Below are 20,267 nucleotides of genomic sequence, written 5' to 3' on the forward strand. Positions count from 1 at the left end.
TCTGTCGCTTTCGATTGCTCGCTCAGACATTTCCCAATCGTAAAAATATAATTTAAGATCTAGATGATATACAGATAAAAAAACTAAATTCACTTATTAATATAATATATTATAATAATTAATTAACCAAATAAAAATAAATAGTTAATTCTTTATGTATAATGTCATTATAAAAAAAAATAATCTAGTTAATTTTGTTGTAGTTGAATATTAAAGCAGATTATGTTAATTATTATGCCTTAGGCTCAGTTAAATTTCTTCTAATATGCATAATATGGTGTTTAAAATAAAAAAATCGATTAATTGTTCAATTTTTTTATACTTTGAATTTAAATATTGACTAACGTCGTCCTTTCGAACGTCATAACTACTGCAGTCAAACCAACGTCAAAAACAAAGCATTCGATTCGGTCGTTCACAAAATACCATGCAAAATACCGAAAACTCCAATTTTTCTCGTGAAATCGGGGAAATATAAAGTTTTCCGATTAATTCGATCCGAAAACCGATCTGATATCAATTCAGTGATAAAGATTAGTATAATAAGCCTAGAGGTGAATCGTTAAAACCCAACAGTCGTCATAGTATAGCAGTTAAACAAAAGTGCAACGTGTGATTTCGAACTCGTCACGCAAAACGCGTAAAACCATGCTTCTGAACACTGGAATATTGATAGGTAATAGCCTTTTTCTTATTTGGGAATGTTGAAAAAATAACTTTGCACTTCAGCTCTAATAAGTTGATATAATCATTAGAAACCATCGGCCGAAAATTACTGAATTAATTTACAAATTAGTTTTCAATTTGAGGTTATGTTCAGCGTCAAGTTCATAATATTTTAGAGCAGAAGAAACAAAATTTCGCGATTACTTATAGAACTTACAGTTTATTAATTATAATTTACAGTCATAAGTTTTGAATGACAATTCATCAAACTACTTATTAAAGTAATCAATTTTAACTTCTTTAGGGTTATATTCAGCGTGAAAATCAAAATATTTTTGAGCACAGACCAAAACAAGAGATTCTTTTGAATAAAGTTGTATGCCTATACTTTTGATGTCTTTGTATAGTCTTTATTTCTATTTATTTTTTATTTTCTATCGTCAATCATTAGAATATATTTCAAAGCATTGTCATTTTTGACAGAAATAGTAAAAATCCGTGCTAACAATTTTTAATTGAATTTGAAAATATTTTGCAATTTTTTTAGTACGTGACGGTTTCAAAAATAATGAGACAAGCCAACAACTTACATCAACAATTTCTACACAATTAAAACATTTTCATTTAAATAATTCTGTATTTGCGAATTGATGAAAAGATGACAGTTTGGATTTTTTAAAAATTATTAGCATTGTTACATTAATTTAAGTAATGTAAACAATTTAAAAATCCATTATGAAATAACTTTTTTATATTGAACTTTTAAACATTAAACAAAAATTAATTAATAATCTCGAATTGAAAGCATTCGAAATTAAAATATATAAAATTTTAGGTTAGGTAAATTTTTGAAAAAGGACAATGTTTCGAAAGGAATGAAAAGGTATTGAACTTGTATAATTTCTAAATAAAAAGGTTTAAGATTAAGTAATTTTTAGTTTTAAATTTTTGGAAATTTAATATATTTATTTTAATTAAAAAATCTCGAAATTAAATGAATTCAGTTTAAAATTTTGAAAATTTAAAAACGTTAAAAATTTAATATTTTCAGATTCGAGTTTTGAAAGTTGTATAATTTAAAACTGAGAGGAATGAAAATTGGATTATTTCTAATTAAAAAGATTCAAAATCGAACAATGTAAAATAGAAAATTTTTGAATTTAAATAATTTTCAATTTAAAGCGATTAAAATTTGAAAATGAAAACTTAATTGAATGTTTGAAAGTTGAAACTTCTAAAAGTCTACGATTTCAAATTGTTATAACCTTACAAAAATATAATTTAACATTAAAATTGATCAAACAAATTGTTCTAAAATCAAAAAATAAATTGTACTCCGGAACGTTCAACATTCGTTCAAAAGTTTCAAATTAATAATTATACTTCGAAAATTTAACCATTTTAATTGCAAAATTTAAACTTATGAAAGGGAAAAATATCAAATTTTGAGTTCAACCCTACAATTCAGAACTCGAAAATTGTAACTATTTAAAATTAAAGTAATTATTGAATTGCTGACGAATCAATTTCAGATAGTTTTAGTTCTATCTATTTTTTTTCAACAATACTATTTTTAATCTTTTTATTTCAAATTGCACTACGTTTATAATAAAATTATTATTCATTCTTGAAATCTTTCAGCACATTTTCTAATTTTGAATAATTTATTTTTTTACATCTTCACCTTAAGTCGGACAATTTTTCAATATTTAATTGAAAAATAGAAGTTAATATAAAGGAATACAAGGTAAGAATAGCTATATATGATTTCAATGTTTGAAATTGCAAAATTTTAAAGTTTTCAATTTTAAATTTTTAGTACGGAGCTCAGCGAAAATATTTGTGCTACGCTCATCGAATTTCGGTGAACCTACACATCGCCTTTTTTAAATTCATGTTTGAAATATTCAGTATTTTGCAATAATTGTAAAGAAAAAATAATTCAATTTTCAATGCCTGGTTCTAAAATTTTCGCATTTTTACGGTTGAAAATTTAAGAAGTTATTGTCTTAATTTTCCATTGTTTTGAATTGATTTTTGAGGCAATTAATAAAAAATTGTTCAATTAAAATTCTTTTGAACTAAAAATTTGACAACTATAAAAACTTTCAATCTGATATTCTGCGATTTTAAATAATTGAAAAAACTAGACAATTTTTTACGTTTAAAATTGTAACAAACAATTTAGAATATTTAATATCTAAAATTATTAAATTCAAAACTGAATAAAATTGAAACCAAAAAAATTAGAATATTTAAATATAAAAGTATTAACGTTAAAACATATTTTAGACCTGTGTATTCAAAACTATAATTTTAAATTGAAATGATAGAAATTTCAATGATGTCAAATAATAATAATCAATTAATTAATAATAAATAATAAATTCAAAGTGATTGGCTAGATTTTTTATCAAAAAATGGCATTTCTATTTTTTTTTAAACACAGTCGTTTTCACCGTTAAAAATGTTAAAAAATTTAATATTTTGAATTTTTGAAGCTAAATTATTTTAAACACGTTGAAAATTCTTTAATTCAAACTTGAAGCGCTAAATATTAAAGAATTCGAAACTCCGTTCAAAAATCAAAGCATTCTTAAATTAGGATCTTAAAACTAAGTCGTTAAAAATGATCAATTTTCCAATTGTGCAGCATGAATTTTAAAATTCAATCATTTTAATATAACGTTCAGAATTAATAATCTGAAAATCAAGAGAAACAAATTCATGTTGAAAACAATTTTATAAGATGTCAAAGTGACGTATATGTTTCAATAAATCAAAACACTTTAATTAATTAAAAACACGAATTTTCTACAAATAGTTAAATTCTCAACCAAGAAGATGAATTTTTAACTAATAAAATTAATTTTATGCCAAAAAAAGACGAATTTTCAATAAAACAGTTATATTTTTAACCAAAGAGAGGAATTTTTAACTAAACTGATGAATTTTCAACAAAGTAGTTTAACTTTCAACTTAGAAGTTGAATTTTCAACGAAAAAATATTAATGCTTCGCGAAAAATATAATATTTGATATCAAAACTAAAAAATACTTTAATTCTTAATAGAAAGGGTTGAATTCATCCAAAAATATATTTGTTTAACATACTTGTATTTTCATCAAAAAAATATTTTTCAGTGAAGAAAAAACAAATTTTAGGTAAATTATAATTTGAAGGGAAATATAATTTTTAATGCAAAATATAAATTTTGAATATATATTCTCGAAGTCTGGTTGTTTAATTGCTTCAAGGATATATACATATAATATTCCTAAGTTTCTCAAAAAAAATCCAAAAAGATTTTTGAAAATTTGAGATATATGTAAAAAAAGTATCTAGAAAATTGCCAAGATGTTTTTTTCTTATTTTGAAACTGTTCGAAATTCTTTTTAATGTTCATTTGCTGTTTTAACTCTTTAAAAATCTATATTTTCTTTTAAATTGGTTGAAATCTTTTTATATTTAAAATTATTTTTGTATCTTTTCAAAACTTCCAAACTACATTCTTCTCCTAAGTTTTAGGAAATCATTTGAAATTCTTTGACATATTTTCCATCATTTTAGTCTTTCCAAACTTCTAAAACTTTAAAAAATATCCAGATATTCTATGTTTTTGTCCATAATTATTTCCTTATAGTAAAATACATTTACAATTCAAAATTTCTCTTTTATCAATGATGTTTAGAAACATTCAGAAATGCAATTTTACGAAGGGGTTATGAATAGAATCCTTTTATCATTTTTTAAACATTTGTTCAAAAAGTCAAGGACAGAATTGTTACTTCTATTATTAACGAATCATTTGCATTCAAATTGTTCTCTTTTAAAAATAAATTTTGAGAATTAAAATTCCTCACGTGCCAATTAGGTATTCAACCACAATGAGTGCGAGATTTTCGAGAATTTCGTTACACCAATTTTATTAGATAAGATAATTTTATTCCTTTTAATTGGAATTTAACTAACTTTTACAATTAAATTGTCCTAGTTTTGAAAGGATCGATTACTATAAAGTATGTTCTTCAATTTAAATATTTGCTAGGAAGCACATCGAAAGATGATTCGAGTTCAAGTGACGACGACGATATCAGCATAAGCAGTCTCAGTAGTCAAGATACTCACATGATGAGTGAGAATGAAAATGAGGACAATGATTCCGACAATGATTCGGATAGTAATTCAGGTGAGAAGATGAAAATTATTAAAATATTTTTTACTGACTGTAAAGTAAATTTGATTTAATTTTCGTAATAGGAGACAGTTTTTTTTTAAATTTATATGTTCTAGTGAGGGGTTAATTACTTGAATTTTTGGTGTACGTTGCAAAATTGCACGGAATTGCAAATAATTGTATATGTGTGACTGAAAAATAATGCATGAGATTGATAAAAATCGTGTGTTTTATAGATTTTAAAATTATTTCCATAGATTTTACAGAAATTTCATGGTCCTTGCGAAAAAATATTATAGACAAATTAGTAGAGGCCTATAATGATTTTTCTATAATTAAAAAAATTAATAGTCATCATATAGAAAACGATTATAGGATAATCAGCATTGGTATACATAATAGAGAAATAATTTAAAAAGTAAAGAAATTAGAGAATTCCAAGAGTTACTTCCAAATAAAGCAATGCATTTAAATGTATTTTAAGGAATTTAAGAGAATTTCCACCGATTTGAAACGATATCGTCTGATTTAATCAATAAAATTTGACGAGATTTCAAAGATTTCCGAACTATCACAGGATTTTAAGCAATTCCTAAAAATTTCGAGGGACCTCCACGCAGTTTCGTAAGATTTCGAAACATTTCAAGGGATTTTATTGGATTTCAACTAATTCTTTAGTTTTTCCAGAGAACATTGGAAAATAAATGAAATGAGTTTTCAAGGAATTCCTAACGATTTCAAGTGAGTTTAAAAATTTCTAGAGATTTAAACATTTTTGTTGTTTAGAGAACTTTAATAAAGAAGCTTGGTTTAATTTACATTCAAGCTGATTTTAAATAATGTCTACTTATTTTACTGGATTTCTACGATTTCGCAAGAAAATATTTCAAAGGATTTTAGGCGATTCTAAAGTATTTCTAGGGATTTCTGGGGAATTTTGCAAAATAAACAAAATTAAATTAAATTTCAAAGATTTCTAGGAATTTAGGCGTTTTTTAGTCTACTTTAATGAATAATTTTAATATATTTAAAATATGATTTCAAATGATTTCTACTTATTTTAATCTATATTTACGATTTTCAAAGTAAAGGTTTCAAGGGATTTTAAAGGATTCAAAACGATTTCAAGAGATTTAAAAAACTTTAAGGGATTTAAATTAATTTTGTAAGATTTTCAAAAATGATAGGGGATTCCTAAAGACCTGAACTCTAGAGAATAATATTTCGAAATATTCCTAGTAAATCCACGGCTTTTAAGCGATTTTAAGGTATTTTAAATGGTTTCATAATATTTCAAGGATATTATTGAATCTCCAAGAATTTTTAGGATTTCTAGGGATGTAAACATTTTTTTTAGAGAACTTTAATGAACAAATTCAATTTAATTTATATTTGAAGGATTTCAAATGTTTTTTACGATTCAAAAGTAAATATTTCAGAGGATTTTAAAGAATTGTAAGTGATTAAAAAAATGTCTATGTATTTGAATGACTTCCACAAGGTCGAAAGTATTTTATTTTAACCTCCAATGATTTCAAGTGATTTCTACTAATGTTAATGGATTTTTATAATTTTCCGAGAAAAGTTTTCAAGTGATTACGCAGGATTTCAAGAGATTGAAAAAATATCAAGCGATTATAATCAATTCTGCAGGAAGGATTCCCGAAAAATTTAAAAGATTTTGAAAGAAAGTTGGTAAATAATTGAAATTTTATGGGATTCCTAGCGATTCGAAAGATTTCTAAAGATTTCAAAGATTTCCAGGGATATAAACATTTTTTTTTTAGTTCAATTTGTTTTCAAGCGATTTTAAGATATTTTAAGTAATTTCATAAGATTTACAAGATTTTATTGAAACTGTGCGGATTTTCAGGATTTCTAGGCATTTGAACAGTTTTTTGTTAAATAACTTTAATGAGTAAGTTGAAATCTCTTGAAATTTGAAAAATTTTCTATAATCTTTGAAAATTCTACAGTATTCTTTGACATACTTTGAAATTATATGAACATCTTGCAATTTTTTTAAATCTCTTAAAATAACTTAAAATCCTTTGAAATTTTTGTAATTCCTTTATATCTCTTCAAAACGTTGAAATAAATTTTAATTTGTCCCCTAATGTTGATCTAAAAATTCGTTAAAATACCTAGAAATTGCAAAAATCCAATAAAATAAAAAGATATTTTAAATTCATTGAAATTAAATAAAATGAAACGTATTGAATAAAGTTCTCTATACAAACAAATTTTAGATTGCTATAATTATTATCTAGAATTCAGTTCTTTAGTAATCCCTTAAAATCTTTGAAAATCGTAAAAATCATTGAAATCTGTGGAGATTCTAAAGCGATTTTAAAGTTTTTTTTATAAAGAACTTTATTGAATATGTTTAATTGTATTTACTACTGAAGGAATTTAGAGAATGTTTAGAGAACATTTAGGGATCAATTTAATTTAATTTTAACAATTTAAACGGATATGGAGGAATTTAAATATTTTCAAAGGATTTTAAAGATTTTAAGTTATTTAAAAAGTTTGCAAAGAATTTATAAGAATATTTGGAATCGCTAGGAATCCCTTAAAATTTCAATTCATTTATTTTCCAAATTTATTTAGAAATCCCTATCAATTATTAGAAGTCCCACAAAATTCATTGCAATTTCTGAAATGTTTGGTAACCCCATAAAATTCCTCGAAATTCATTCGAATCCATTGAAATATTTGTCTTCTTTCAGACCTTGAACGGTATTTTCTTATAATAATTTTTTCGAATTGTGAAAAAATTATTAGAATTTAATTATTGGAAAAGATTGCATAATATTGCAGAGAGAGTGTACACCAGATTGCGGGAGTATTTAGCCCCTCGGATTTTTATGTTTTTGTTTTTTTCTAACATATTCGTATTCAAAATTCCTATACAGACATAGTTTTAAATGAAGAAGATGAGGATGACGAAGTCGTGAAGGCAATTATCAAATCAAAAGAAAAGCACAGACATCATCCTCCAACGATAAATTTAGAAGATACAGCAATGGATATTTGCTTCCATCCTAACAGAGACTTAATCGCCTTGGCAATGATCTCAGGAGATGTACTTTTGTGAGTATTTTAACTGGAAGTTATAATTTTTCTAATTATCATTTAATAAGAAAACGTTATACAATTATGAGTCGTAATAACTAAGGCTGTCTAGCGACCTCGAAAAGAGGAAATCTTCTTGAATTTTCCATGAGAGCCTTGAATTTGACATTTTTATTTTTTGCTTTTAAATTATTCATTTGGTTGGACTGCGAAGCCATTTAAATATTTTAGTCTATTATTATGTATTCAATAAATTTTACAAAGATCAAAAGATTCAAGGATCATTTCAAAAGATTTCAAAGATTTTACAAAAATGTTAACAGATTTCAAAATATTTGACTTTTGATATTCTTTAAATTTTCTTAAATGCTTAAAAATCGCTGCGAAAACTTTTTATATCTGTTAAAATTTTTTAGATATTTAATAGATTTCATAATGATTTCAAAAGATTTCACAAAGCTTACAATGATTTCACAGATATTTGACAAAAATTTCGCATTTTGCGTTATGTTCAAATATATGGTGGCCCATACAAAATGCACTGGCTCATTTTTTACATGTACAGCAAACATCTATTTTATTACTTGAATGTAAAAAAAAGGAGACATGAGAAAACTTTATTTCTTGTCCTGGAAAACTTGGAAAAGACCGAATTGTTTCTAAGAATCACTAGAGACACCCTGCATAACTACATAATTAAAAGCAATTCAGGTCTCTTTTAATCGTGATACTTTTCAGATACAAATACAATAATGAGGAAACAGAACTTTTATCCACAATTGAAATGCATGTGAAATCCTGTCGCGATGTAGAATTCAGTGCCGATGGCAGTACCCTTTTTTCCACAGCAAAAGATAAATCGATTATGCTCATGGATGTCGAGAGCGAGAAACTTACAAGATTATACGATGAGGCGCACGAGTAAGCCTTCTTTTTTTTAAATTTTTTAATTAAAATAATGAAAAACATATTTTATTTTAATTTTATATTTTTTAGATGTCCCATTTTCACTCTGACGATCATAAACGAAAACACTTTCGCCACAGGAGACGACGACGGAGTCGTAAAACGTAATGCAGATGAATTAATTAAATATTGAATATTAAATCAAACACAAAACTCAGAAATATCGATATTCTGGTTTAGTGTATTATTTAGAATTATATTTAACTCACTTGAGTTATTTTAAAATCTTTGAATTTATCATATTTTCATTCTTTCTATACTTTTGAATTTGAAAGACTTCTAAAAAATAACACTGAAGACACCACACTCACAATCGTCCTTTAAATCCACTATTTCTTTAGATTTTCTTAAAAAATATTTTTGAACTTCTTCGCTAATTGGCTAAAAAATGTATCCGTCATCTCAGCGAATCACAATATACCGGAAAAACGAATTGAAATTTATTTTAAATCAAAACCAGTTTAATTCAGCTAAAAAAGATGAATTTCTAACAAAATAGTTATATCCTTAATTAAAATAAATTAATATTGAAATCAAATAGTCGCATCTTTAAACAAAAAAATTATTTTCCTACGAAATAGTTAAATTTTCAACTAAATAGTTGAATTTTCTGCCAGAAAATAAGATTTTTCAACAAAATAAATACATTTTTAACCAAATAGTTGAAGTTTCAACCATGAAGAATAATTTCCTACTAAAAAAGACTAAAAAATATTGTTCAAGTTTGGAAAATGTGGGTTTTTCATTTGATAGAATTAATTTTTAATACAAAAAAATGTTTCTACAAAATAGTTTAATTTTTTTACCCAACAGTTGAATTTTTAACCAAATTGTTCAATTTTCAAGATAAAAAATACGATTTTTCTACAAAACAGTTGAATATTAACCCCGAGAACATGAATTTTTAACCAAAAATTAATTTTGAACCATTCAGTTGAATTTGCAAAAAAAAATGGCTAAATTTTCAAATAAAAAAGAAATATTTTACCAAAAAAGAAAAGAATTTTCAACTAAAATTATGAATTTTTGGCAAAAAAAACTGAACAAAGTAGTTTCACTTTCAACCAAGTAGTTGAATTTTCAACAAAAAAATACGCATTTTCAACATAATACTTGAATCCTCAACAAAATATTTCAATTTTCTATCAAATTATGGGATTTACAAACCAAAAATACGAGTTTTTCGCGAAACAGTTAAACTTCATTAAAAAAAGTAAATTTTTCACTAAACATTTGAATTTTAAACAAAATAGTTCAATTTTCAATAAGAAAAAACTAATTTTCAACTAAAATTATGAATCTTCGATGAAAAAAAAAATTTAAGAAAGAAGTTCAACCACAAGCTAAAGAGTTGAATTTTCCTCCTAAAGAGATGCACTTCAAGTTAAAATGTAATAGATGCTATTTCAATAAAAAAAAATTTTTACAAAATAGTTTAGTTTTCAACATAAAAGTTAATTTTAAACTTATCAGTTGAATTTTTTTAACAAAATAGTTTTTATATCCCTGGAAAACCCCGAAAATATAAAATTGAATAACAATGTTTCTTCATTTGTAAAAGTAGCTTTATTTTTATTTAGATATTAAATTGTTTTCTTTAAAATTTGGTTTTTTTGGTTGAAATTAATTTTTGCTAACTAAAGATTTGACTTATAATGTTAATTGAAAATTCATCTTTTTGGTTTAATATTTAATGTATTGTTCCAGTTGAAGATTTATTATTTTATTTGAAAATGCGTAACTTTATTTAAAAGTGTAATTTTTTTTAAACTGGAAATCTGACTGTTCCAATTAAATATTCCATTACTTTTGTTGAAAATTCATTTCTTTGGTTGACCATTAATTTTTGGTTGACAATTTATCTTTTTGGGTTGAAATTTCATGTATTTGGATGAAAATTCGTCTTTTTGGCAGAAATTAATCTTTTTGGTTGAAAATTCATCATTTTAGTTAAAAATCCATCAGTTTGTTTAAAAGTTATTTTTTTATAGTGGTAATTTAACTATTACATTTTCGTTTTCAAATTGATCTTTTATAGTTAAAAATGGAACTATTTTGTTAAAAATTAATGTGCTTTATTGAAAGATAGTCTTTTTGGTAGAAAATAAATAGTTTTTGTTGAAAATTAAACTATCTTGTTGAAAATGCAATGTTTTTACTTGAAAAATTAGGAATTTAAAGCGGTTTAAATTTAATTTAATATAGTAGCCACATTAAGTTTACCTTTAAAATGCACTGAGTGTTAAGTATAAAAATATAAAATAAAAATTGGTTTGAATTATTCAAATTCATGAACTTTAGAAAAAAATTCAAGAAATGATTATGTTTTCAGTATTTTTTAATTATGTAATGAACCCCTTCGCTGGTAGAGAGAATTCGACAAAAAGTTCCCAAAATGGCAGTAATATTTGTTATCCTGAAAATTTGTATCCTGAGGTTTTCGGGGTCGCTGAACCCGAATCTGAAGTCGAAAGTCAGAAATTCAAAATGGCGGATCCAATATGGTGGACGAAAATACAAAAAAAGCTCAATTTGGATCAATCTTGGCACTTATATTGTTTTGGGGTCGCTGGATCCGAATCTGAAGTCAAAATTTGAAAACTTGAAATGGCGGACGAAAATACAAAAAACGGCTCGATTTGGATCAATCTTGGTACTTAAAACATTTATCCAAATCGAGCCGTTTTTTTTTTGTATTTTCGTTCGCCATTTAAAATTTTTTAATTTCGACTTCATATTCGGATTTAGGGACCCAAAACCCGAGATTGCCCCCCCCCCTCCTCGAGCAAGACTTGAAACCAAATCGGAGTAAGTTAAATAGAAAAAAAGAAGATTGACGCGTTTTGCATCAATGCCACACAGGGCACGGAAAATTTTGACGCGTTATGCGTCAATGCCAACGAAGGGGTTAATCAATGGTGCTACTATATTTAATAATATCTTATAATATAATTTGTCAAAGGTTTCTAAACTAAAAATATTAATTGAGTCACTAGAAACTGAACAAAAACATTATTTATAATTATAATAAATGCGCGAAACTTTATACCCAGTTAAAAGAATTCGAAGATTCAAGCAACTCCAAAGAATTCGAAGGAATTTAACAGAATTCAACATTATTTTCAATTTTTTTTTCAGTCTGGGATCTCCGACAACCAGGAACCCAACCAATTTTTTCATTGAAAGAAATGGAGGAGTATGTGAGTGCTATGGTAACAAACAGTGATGGAAAATATTTAGTTTGTGCAAGTGGTGATGGCTCGCTCACAACTATAAATATCCCCGGAAAAAAGATGCATGTACAGGTAAATTTTGTCCTTACGACTGTACAAAAATTACTTTTAGGGTTTACAGAGGGATCACAGTCTTCCTTCATACCCCTGGGTTTCCCCTTTTTTCATCCTTTTCTCAAAAATTACCTTTAAATATACTACAGTTGAAAATACCTTTTAATTAAACGAAAAATTTCGTGCTTGAATCGTAACATTTTATTCAAACTCATCTGTTGAAAAATTAAGAATATTGATAATTGAATTTTCGACAGATGAAAACTCAGTTGTTGAAAATTGGGGAAAATTGATAAATGGTTTTTCAACCGTAGAAAATTTGATCCATTTTCGACAAAAATGAACTTTTATCGAAATTTCTGTATGGATTCAAAAGTTCATTTATTAAATTAATTTAACATTTTATTTTATCTGCAACATTTGAAAATCAAACTTTTTACAATATTTATGAAAATAAATATTCAATTGTAGAAATTCGAGACGAATTTTTTATGAATTTAAATCTTCATTTTTTTAATTTACCCTTAAAAATCTTTTTTTTTCATTTTAACTATTTAAATTACAAGTCTTGAGAATTCAATTGGTTAAAATGTAAAATTGAATTGTTGAATGGTAAAAAAATTGAATTTTCAACAGTTTAAATAAAAAAGAAATTGACGATGTAATTTTCAATTTTTCTTGCAATTTTTTTATGAATTGAAATTTACATTTATTAAACTCAATTTGAAATTTTATTTTTAACAATTTAATTTTCAACTGTTGACAATTTTTGAAAATTGATTATTTAATTTGCAACAGATAAAAATTCATTTGTTAAACATTGAAGAAAATTAACAATTAAATTTTCATCTGTTGAAAATTAAAGAAAATTGATAATTGAATTTTTAACAATAGAATATTCTGCTGATGAAAACCGAAGCCAATTAAATTTTTTAAAGTTGTAAATTATTAAAAATTGAAATTTTTATATATGAATTTAATTATTAAAAATTTGAATCCATTAAAGAAAGGTTTAGAAAAAAGTCGATTTTGTTTTAAACAGTAAATAATGTTTTGTCATATTATTAGTCATCCAATAAACTCTGTCGGGAATTTATCAGATTAAACCAACAATGCCAGCTCTGACCGTCTCCTTGAAACTATATCTAATTTTTAAATGTACATTCTTTGATGGCAAAAGTCATTGAAAAATAATTTAAAATAATTTCAAAATACAACTCTTCTTATGAAAAAGATTGTTTCTTCTTTTTTACCTGTAAAAATTAATATTTAATTTTCACCCTATTTTCCCATTTTTAAGTTTCTTTTGCGCTGTGATCCCTGATTTATATTTAATATGGAATTAAATTAACTATTAATTCAGTCCGAAGAATACGACGAAGAAATGACTTGCCTTGGTCTTTTTAAATCTGAAACGAAAATTTTGAGTGCGACCAACAAAGGAAAAATGTACCTCTTTAATTGGGGCGAATTCGGTCTTCATTCAGACGAACTCCCAAGTCTGACGAAGAAGTCGATTAATTGTATGATTCCGATCACCGAAAATGTGGTCGTCACTGGAGGCGAAGACGGAATTTTAAGGTAAAAAAATTGCTCAAATTTTATTTTCAAATTTTTTTAGAACATTACTAAGGATTTTTAAAAATATTCACGAGATTTCAAAGACTTCAACAGATTTCAAGGAGGTTTGCTACTGTTTCAAAAACAATTACTTTAAAGATACAATTTTCAAATAAAAAAGTCAATAAAGAAAACGAATTTCATCAAAATTATTAAGTTTTCAAGACATTGCATTTCAATCCAAAAACATGAATTTTCAACCAAGAATATTCATTTTCTACCAAAAAAAGGTGAATTGTTACCAAAATACATATATTTTTAACTAAATACTTGAATTTAAAAAAAATACACAAATTTTCAATCAAATAATTGAATTTTCAACCATGAAAAATAATTTTCTACAAAAAATACGAGTTTTTAACAAATTACATAAATTTTCAACTAAACACTTTAAACAATAGATGTGATGTTAGTCCAAATTTTATTTGATTAATTTTTATTTTATATATTTTTCGTTTCTATACTATTCTAAAAAGTTGAATTTTTAAATAAAAAAGATCAATTTAAAAAAAAGTTATTTGATACAAAACAGTTTAATTTTGTACATATAGTTGAATTTTATACCAAATTGTTGACTTTTCAAGCAAAAAAGATGAATTTTTTATTTAAAAAACTTGTATTTTCTAGTCCAGAATATGAATTTTCTACAAAAAATTACATTTATAACCTATCAATGGAATTTTCAACAAAAAAGATCAACTTTCAATTTAAAAAATTACTTTTTAACAACGACAAAAAACCGAATTTTCAACTAAAATTATGAGTTGAATATTTAATCTAAACTAAAAAGACGAATTTTCAACGAAAATTGTAATGGTTGATATTAAAACAACAGCTTTTAATTAAAGATAATAAATAAATAAACAGTTGTTTTAGCCAACAAAGTCGAATTTTGAACGAAATACTTGATTTTTAACAACAAAAAAGATTAATTTTCAACGAAATAAATACGTTTTTAATCAAATAGTTAAGATATGTAATTTTAACTGAAAAAAGATTTATTTTTAACCAGACAGAATTTTTAACGAAAAACGGTGAAATTTCTATAGAAAGAAATGAATGATCAAATTAAAAAGATGAATTCTTAACCGAAATTGAATTCGAATTTGAAGTAGACTTGAAAAATAATTTGACACAATCTTAACACGTTTTTTAATTTTGTGACACTATTTACACGATTTTCGATCTCTGAAATGAGTCCGAGGTCTAGAAATAAAAAATAACGTTTTAAATCTTTTAGAGTTTGAAAAAAAATTCTAAGGAATTTGAGAGAATTTGAAAGATTTCAAGGGATATATTTGAAGAGATTTTAAGAAGTTTCATCTAATTTCATAGGATTTCAAATTTTTGACAAAATTTCAAGAGGTATTACAAATTTCAAGATAATTTATTGGGTTTGAAAGTATTTCAAAAAATTTTTAGGGACTTTACCAGGCCTAAGCGATTTCATATCATCTCCGAGTACTTTAAAGATTTACAAAACTTCAATGGATTTCAAAGATTTCCAGGGATTTTAGGAAATTTCGAATAATTTTTAGAGATCTTTAGGGAGTGAATCAAATAGAAAGCAATTTTACGGAACTTTTATGGGGTCTCAAGAGGATTTAATAAATGTAAACAGTTTCTAAAGAATTTAAAAAAAATATAACAAAGTTTGAGATTTTAGAAAGACATTTTTGATTTAATAAATGTTATATGGAATTTTCTTTTTGCTTTAATTTTTTATAAAAACTGAAATTTGTATCGAATTTTAATGTTTAAAAGCTGATTTTATTCCGTGAAAGATTCTATTAATAGAATCTTCTTTGGTTGGCTTTTTTTAAATATCATACAGTTTTAATGAAACCCATTTTAACGAAACTGTAAAGAATCTTCCAAGGAATTCAATCAGGTCGTGATAAGTAGAATTAGATAAGAATTTAAGTTTTGCATCAAATTGAGAAAAAAACATTAAAATGTATATAACTTTTGTTAAATAAGCAATTTATGTCCAAACGATTTTTTTCGAATGCTTGCTTAGATTTACTCTTCAAAATTTCAAGGATATTTCAAGGATTTCAAAAGGAATTAAAATATTCCATAAGATTAAAAGGAATTTCTAGAGGTTTTAAGGGGTTTAATAAAATTAGAGAGTTTTCAAGAGATTGAAAATGAATTGATTGACAACAGAACTTTAAAAATTCAAAAATAAAAAATATGAAGTAATTTTTCATTAAATTTAAATAAGATATTAACAACTTATATTTCCCGTTAACAGATGGATATTTTTAAGCCGAAAACTTTTAAAATCGAATTATTTCAAATTCAATTACAGTCTGCACACTCTTTATCCTATTCCTCCTTTTCCCTTTTTTTTAAGAACTTCTTTTCTTCCTCTATTTTCAAGAAACTTAACCTTTTACTCGTTTTCTGCTTAAATTATAACTAAATTAATAGAACTCAAAAAGAAAATCCAATAATTTTATTGTAAGTTCATTCTTTTTTATTGAAAATGCGACTATTGGGTTGAAAATTGAATTATTTCGTAGAAAATTCATCTTTTTGGTCGATAATTCCTTTTTTATGGTAGAAATCATCTTTCGTATTTGAAAAATTCACGTTTCTTGATTGAGAATTGAATTGTCTTCTAAATTTGAAATTTCTTTGTTAGAAATTCATGTATTTTATTGAAAAATCGTCTTTTTTGAATGCTAGTCCAATTATTTGATTGTAAATGAAACTGTCTCATTAAAAATCATTTGGGGGAAACTCGAAAGTTATGTTGAAAATTCATCTTTTTGGATAGAATATTCATTCTCGTTAATTAAAAATTAAAATGTTTGGTTGAAAATTTGAATTATTTTGTTGACAATTCATCTTTTTCGGCCGAAAATTCATCTTTTATGGTAGAAGATTAATCTTTTTTGGTTGAAAAATTCATGTTTCTTGATTGAAAATTTATCTGTCTTTTAAAACATTATTTTTTTTGGCATGAAGAATCGACCATTTTGTTTAAAATTAATCTATTTTATTGAAAATTCGTCTCTTGAGTGCAAATCCATCAATTTAGTTGTTAATGCAACTATTTTGTTGAGAATCATTTGGGGGAAATTCGTCCTCGTGAATTGAAAATTCATCTTTCATGGTGAAAAAGTCCTCTTTTTTTGTTGAAAATTCATTTTTATTGGTTGAAAATGAGTTTTAAATTATTTTAAAAATTCAAATGTTTGGTTGAAAATTTAATTATTTCGTTGAAAATCCATCCTTTTTAGTCGCAAATTTAAGTGAACCTTTCGCTTACGTTCACACCGGCACTGTAGATAACCAACTTCTAAAAAATGTGTCCTTTTGATAAGAAAATTTATTTTTTAGGTGGAACATTAACTTTTCAAACTGAAAATGTAACTATTCAATATGTATTTGACAATTTATCTTTTTTAGTTAAAAATTAAAAAAAGTAATAATTAATTTTTTCAACTCAAAATGTAACTATTCTATTTTTTATTAAAAATGTATCTTTTTTAGTTCACAATTAAACTTTTTGGATGAAAATTGATCTTCTTTCGTTTAAATTCAACTATTTCGTTGAAAATTCATGTATTTTGTTTGAAAAATCGTCTTGTTTGGTAGATCAGTTTTTTTAAACTGAAAATGTAGATAAATATTCAATTTTCGGTTGACAATTAATCTGTTTTAGTTAAAAATGCAAGTATTTTGTTGAAAGATCGTCTTGTTTGGTAAAAATTAATCTTCTTGGTTAAAAATTCAACTATTTCAGTTAAAGATTCATCATTTCACTTTAAAATTCATCAGTTTTTTAAACTGAAAATGTAACTATTCAATTTTTGGTTGACAATTTTTTTTTAGATAAAAATGGATATATTATGTTGAAAATTCCTCTTTTTGGTAGAAAATAATATTCTTGGTTAAAAATTCAAATATTCCAGTTAAAGATTCATCATTGTACTTTAAAATTGATCAAATTTATTGAAAATAAATTTTTTTATTTGACAACTTAACTTTTCTATTTTTGATTAAAAATGTATCTTTTTTTTTTTAGTTTAAATTCAACTATTTCGTTGAAAATTCATGTATTTTGTTGAAAAATCGTCTTGTTTGATAAAAATTAATCTTCTTGGTTAAAAATTCAATTATTTCAGTTAAAGATTCATCATTTCAATTTAAAATTCATCAGTTTTTTAAACTGAAAGTGTAACTATTCAATTTTTAGTTGAAATTTTTTTTTCCGCTAAAATGCATGTATTTTGTTGAAAAGTTGTATTGTTTGGTAAAAATTAATTTTCTTCGTTGGAAATTCAACTATTTCAGTTAAAGATTCATAATTTTATTTTAAAATTCGTGAGTTATATTTAAAATTAAATTTTTTAATTGAAAATGTAACTTCCGTCTTTGATTAGACATGTACCTTTTATAGTTCAAAATTCAACTATTTGGTTAAAATTGATCTTTTTTTAGTTTAAATTAAACTATTTCCTTGAAAATGCATGTATTTTGTTGAAAAATCGTCTTGTTTGGTAAAAACTAATCTTCGTGGTTGCAAATTTAAAATGTAACTATCCAATTTCGTTTGGCGATTTATTATTATTTTTTTGGTTAAAAATGCATTGGAATTTGTTAAACTTTTTAACGATTTAGACACGATGCCCTAGTTAATACCAATAGATATCTCTGGCTTATATCTCAATGAAATTTTCAGGGCCACAAATCTCTTTCCAAATCGTCACTTGGGAGTTGTTGGCCAGCACAATTTCCCAGTCGAGAGGCTGGACATCAGCAATGACGGAACTTTAATCGCATCCTCGTCGTACGAAAACGACGTTAAATTCTGGAATGTCCAGTACTTTGAGGACTTGGACGCATCGTTCAAAATAAAAGGTGGCAAACAAAAACAAGTGAAACATCACCTCCCGAGTAGCAAATTCAACAACGCGTCCGACTTTTTCGCCGATTTGTAAAATTAAGTGATGAAAAACTAGCTGGATAACTAGTTTGTAAAATAGAGGCACTACCTCCTTTTCTATTGTTTAATTTCTAATTACTATTATAATTAATTCTTAATTATACGGCTTTACAGTTAGAGGTACCAATAATAAATTTGATACTATTTAACGTTTACGATTCGCTCGAATTTTATTATCATCTACAGTTGCAAAATTCACTAAATACAAAAGGGTGAGCTCACAAAACCAGAGTTAACAAAAACAAAACAAAAAAACTTGTACTAAATATTTGTAAAATTGGAAAGTATTTAATGCGAGTAGATTCGCCATCCGATTCCTGACTTGTTACAATTCAGCGAAAAGAGTCAGAAAACTCGGATTTATAAAATGCTTTCTTTATTTAAAGTTCTTACTCTAGAGGATACTTAAAACTGAAAATGCGATGAAAAATACTGCATTGTTGAGATGGGATGATATACTAGAGGCGAAATGGTTCATTTTTAAGCCTCCTTGTTAATATATTTTGACCTATCGATATTGCTATAAATAGAGGCGCATGAATCTGCCCCAAATTTCTATTTCAGATCATTTTTATCCTACCGAAATACTATTTCACATCATTTTTATTCCGAATTACTAATTGTTCTAAATTTTATTTGACCGAATAACCAATATGATTTGAATTTCGTGGAACTATTTTGATGAGAAATGATATTTCTGTTGCATGATTCCGAAGAATAAAAATGATAACGAATGTAGATTTGAAAGAATACAAATTATTGTAAATTTTGTTCCTTGTCATGCGAGATTCGGTAAAATAAATATTAAGGAAAATAAAATTTGGGAAATGTTCATGCGCCTCATATAAAAACTTAGTCTACGCGCAAAATGCTCTACTGGCGAGGAAAAATCGATATTTTTCTTCAGCTTCTCAAGATTGGACGAGATTTTAATTTAATTTTTAATAATCTGTTCAAGGGGAACAAATTCGAGAACTCTCGATTTTGTACTCTCATTCGGTTTTACTTGGGCTGTGAACTAAAATACGGATTCTTAGAATTACTATTTGGTTTTTCATGGATGATTGACGTGTCGCAAATATTCGGGGGCGTGATAATGTTGGGCGTGGGCGAGAGATGGGTGAATTGGTGGAGGAAAACAACGAACGTGTTCGACGCTCGTAGCGTCGCTGTCTCCGCTTTTCAGGTACTTGTTGAGCACGGCAAAAATTTGGGAGTTCAGCACCTGAAATCTTCGAATTCGGTCCACCATTCTCTTCAAGTGCTGTTGGAACAAAATAGTTACTAGTTTAAAAATATTGCATTGTAAATTTTAATTTTCAAGCGTACATTTTAATGGTCAGAATTTAAAAATGCAGTTTTAAAAACTTAAACAGTTTAAAAATCGGTTTAAAATTTCCAGACTTTAACGTTAAAAGTTTAACTGTTTAAATTGAAAAGTCTTATTGAATAGTGAAAAAATTAAAACGCCCAGTTCAAACTTTATAAAATATTTTCCATTTTAAAATAACTT

General features: G+C 25.5%; 2 protein-coding genes across 3 annotated transcripts in view; one reads left to right on the forward strand and one right to left on the reverse strand.

The window, feature by feature from the left end:
• Window positions 1–402: 402 nt before the first annotated feature.
• On the forward strand, window positions 403–18,910 carry LOC117172370 (WD repeat-containing protein 55 homolog). Its single transcript, XM_033360226.1, has 8 exons — window positions 403–676; window positions 4,715–4,855; window positions 7,762–7,939; window positions 8,660–8,842; window positions 8,918–8,991; window positions 12,026–12,192; window positions 13,538–13,755; window positions 18,491–18,910. Exons 1-8 carry the CDS (start codon window positions 649–651, stop codon window positions 18,747–18,749), a joined length of 1,248 nt encoding a protein of 415 aa, XP_033216117.1. The 5' UTR covers window positions 403–648; the 3' UTR covers window positions 18,750–18,910.
• Window positions 18,899–20,267, reverse strand: part of LOC117172369 (cytoplasmic FMR1-interacting protein) — a 39,225-nt gene continuing 37,856 nt past the window's right edge. For both annotated transcript variants that reach the window (XM_033360225.1, XM_033360224.1), the window contains one exon: window positions 18,899–20,018. In XM_033360225.1, the coding sequence (XP_033216116.1) occupies window positions 19,809–20,018 (210 nt within the window). In that variant the 3' untranslated portion in view covers window positions 18,899–19,808. The remainder of the gene's footprint in view (window positions 20,019–20,267) is intronic.

Source organism: Belonocnema kinseyi, chromosome 5, assembly GCF_010883055.1.
Source record: "Belonocnema kinseyi isolate 2016_QV_RU_SX_M_011 chromosome 5, B_treatae_v1, whole genome shotgun sequence".
Lineage (NCBI taxonomy): Eukaryota > Metazoa > Arthropoda > Insecta > Hymenoptera > Cynipidae > Belonocnema > Belonocnema kinseyi.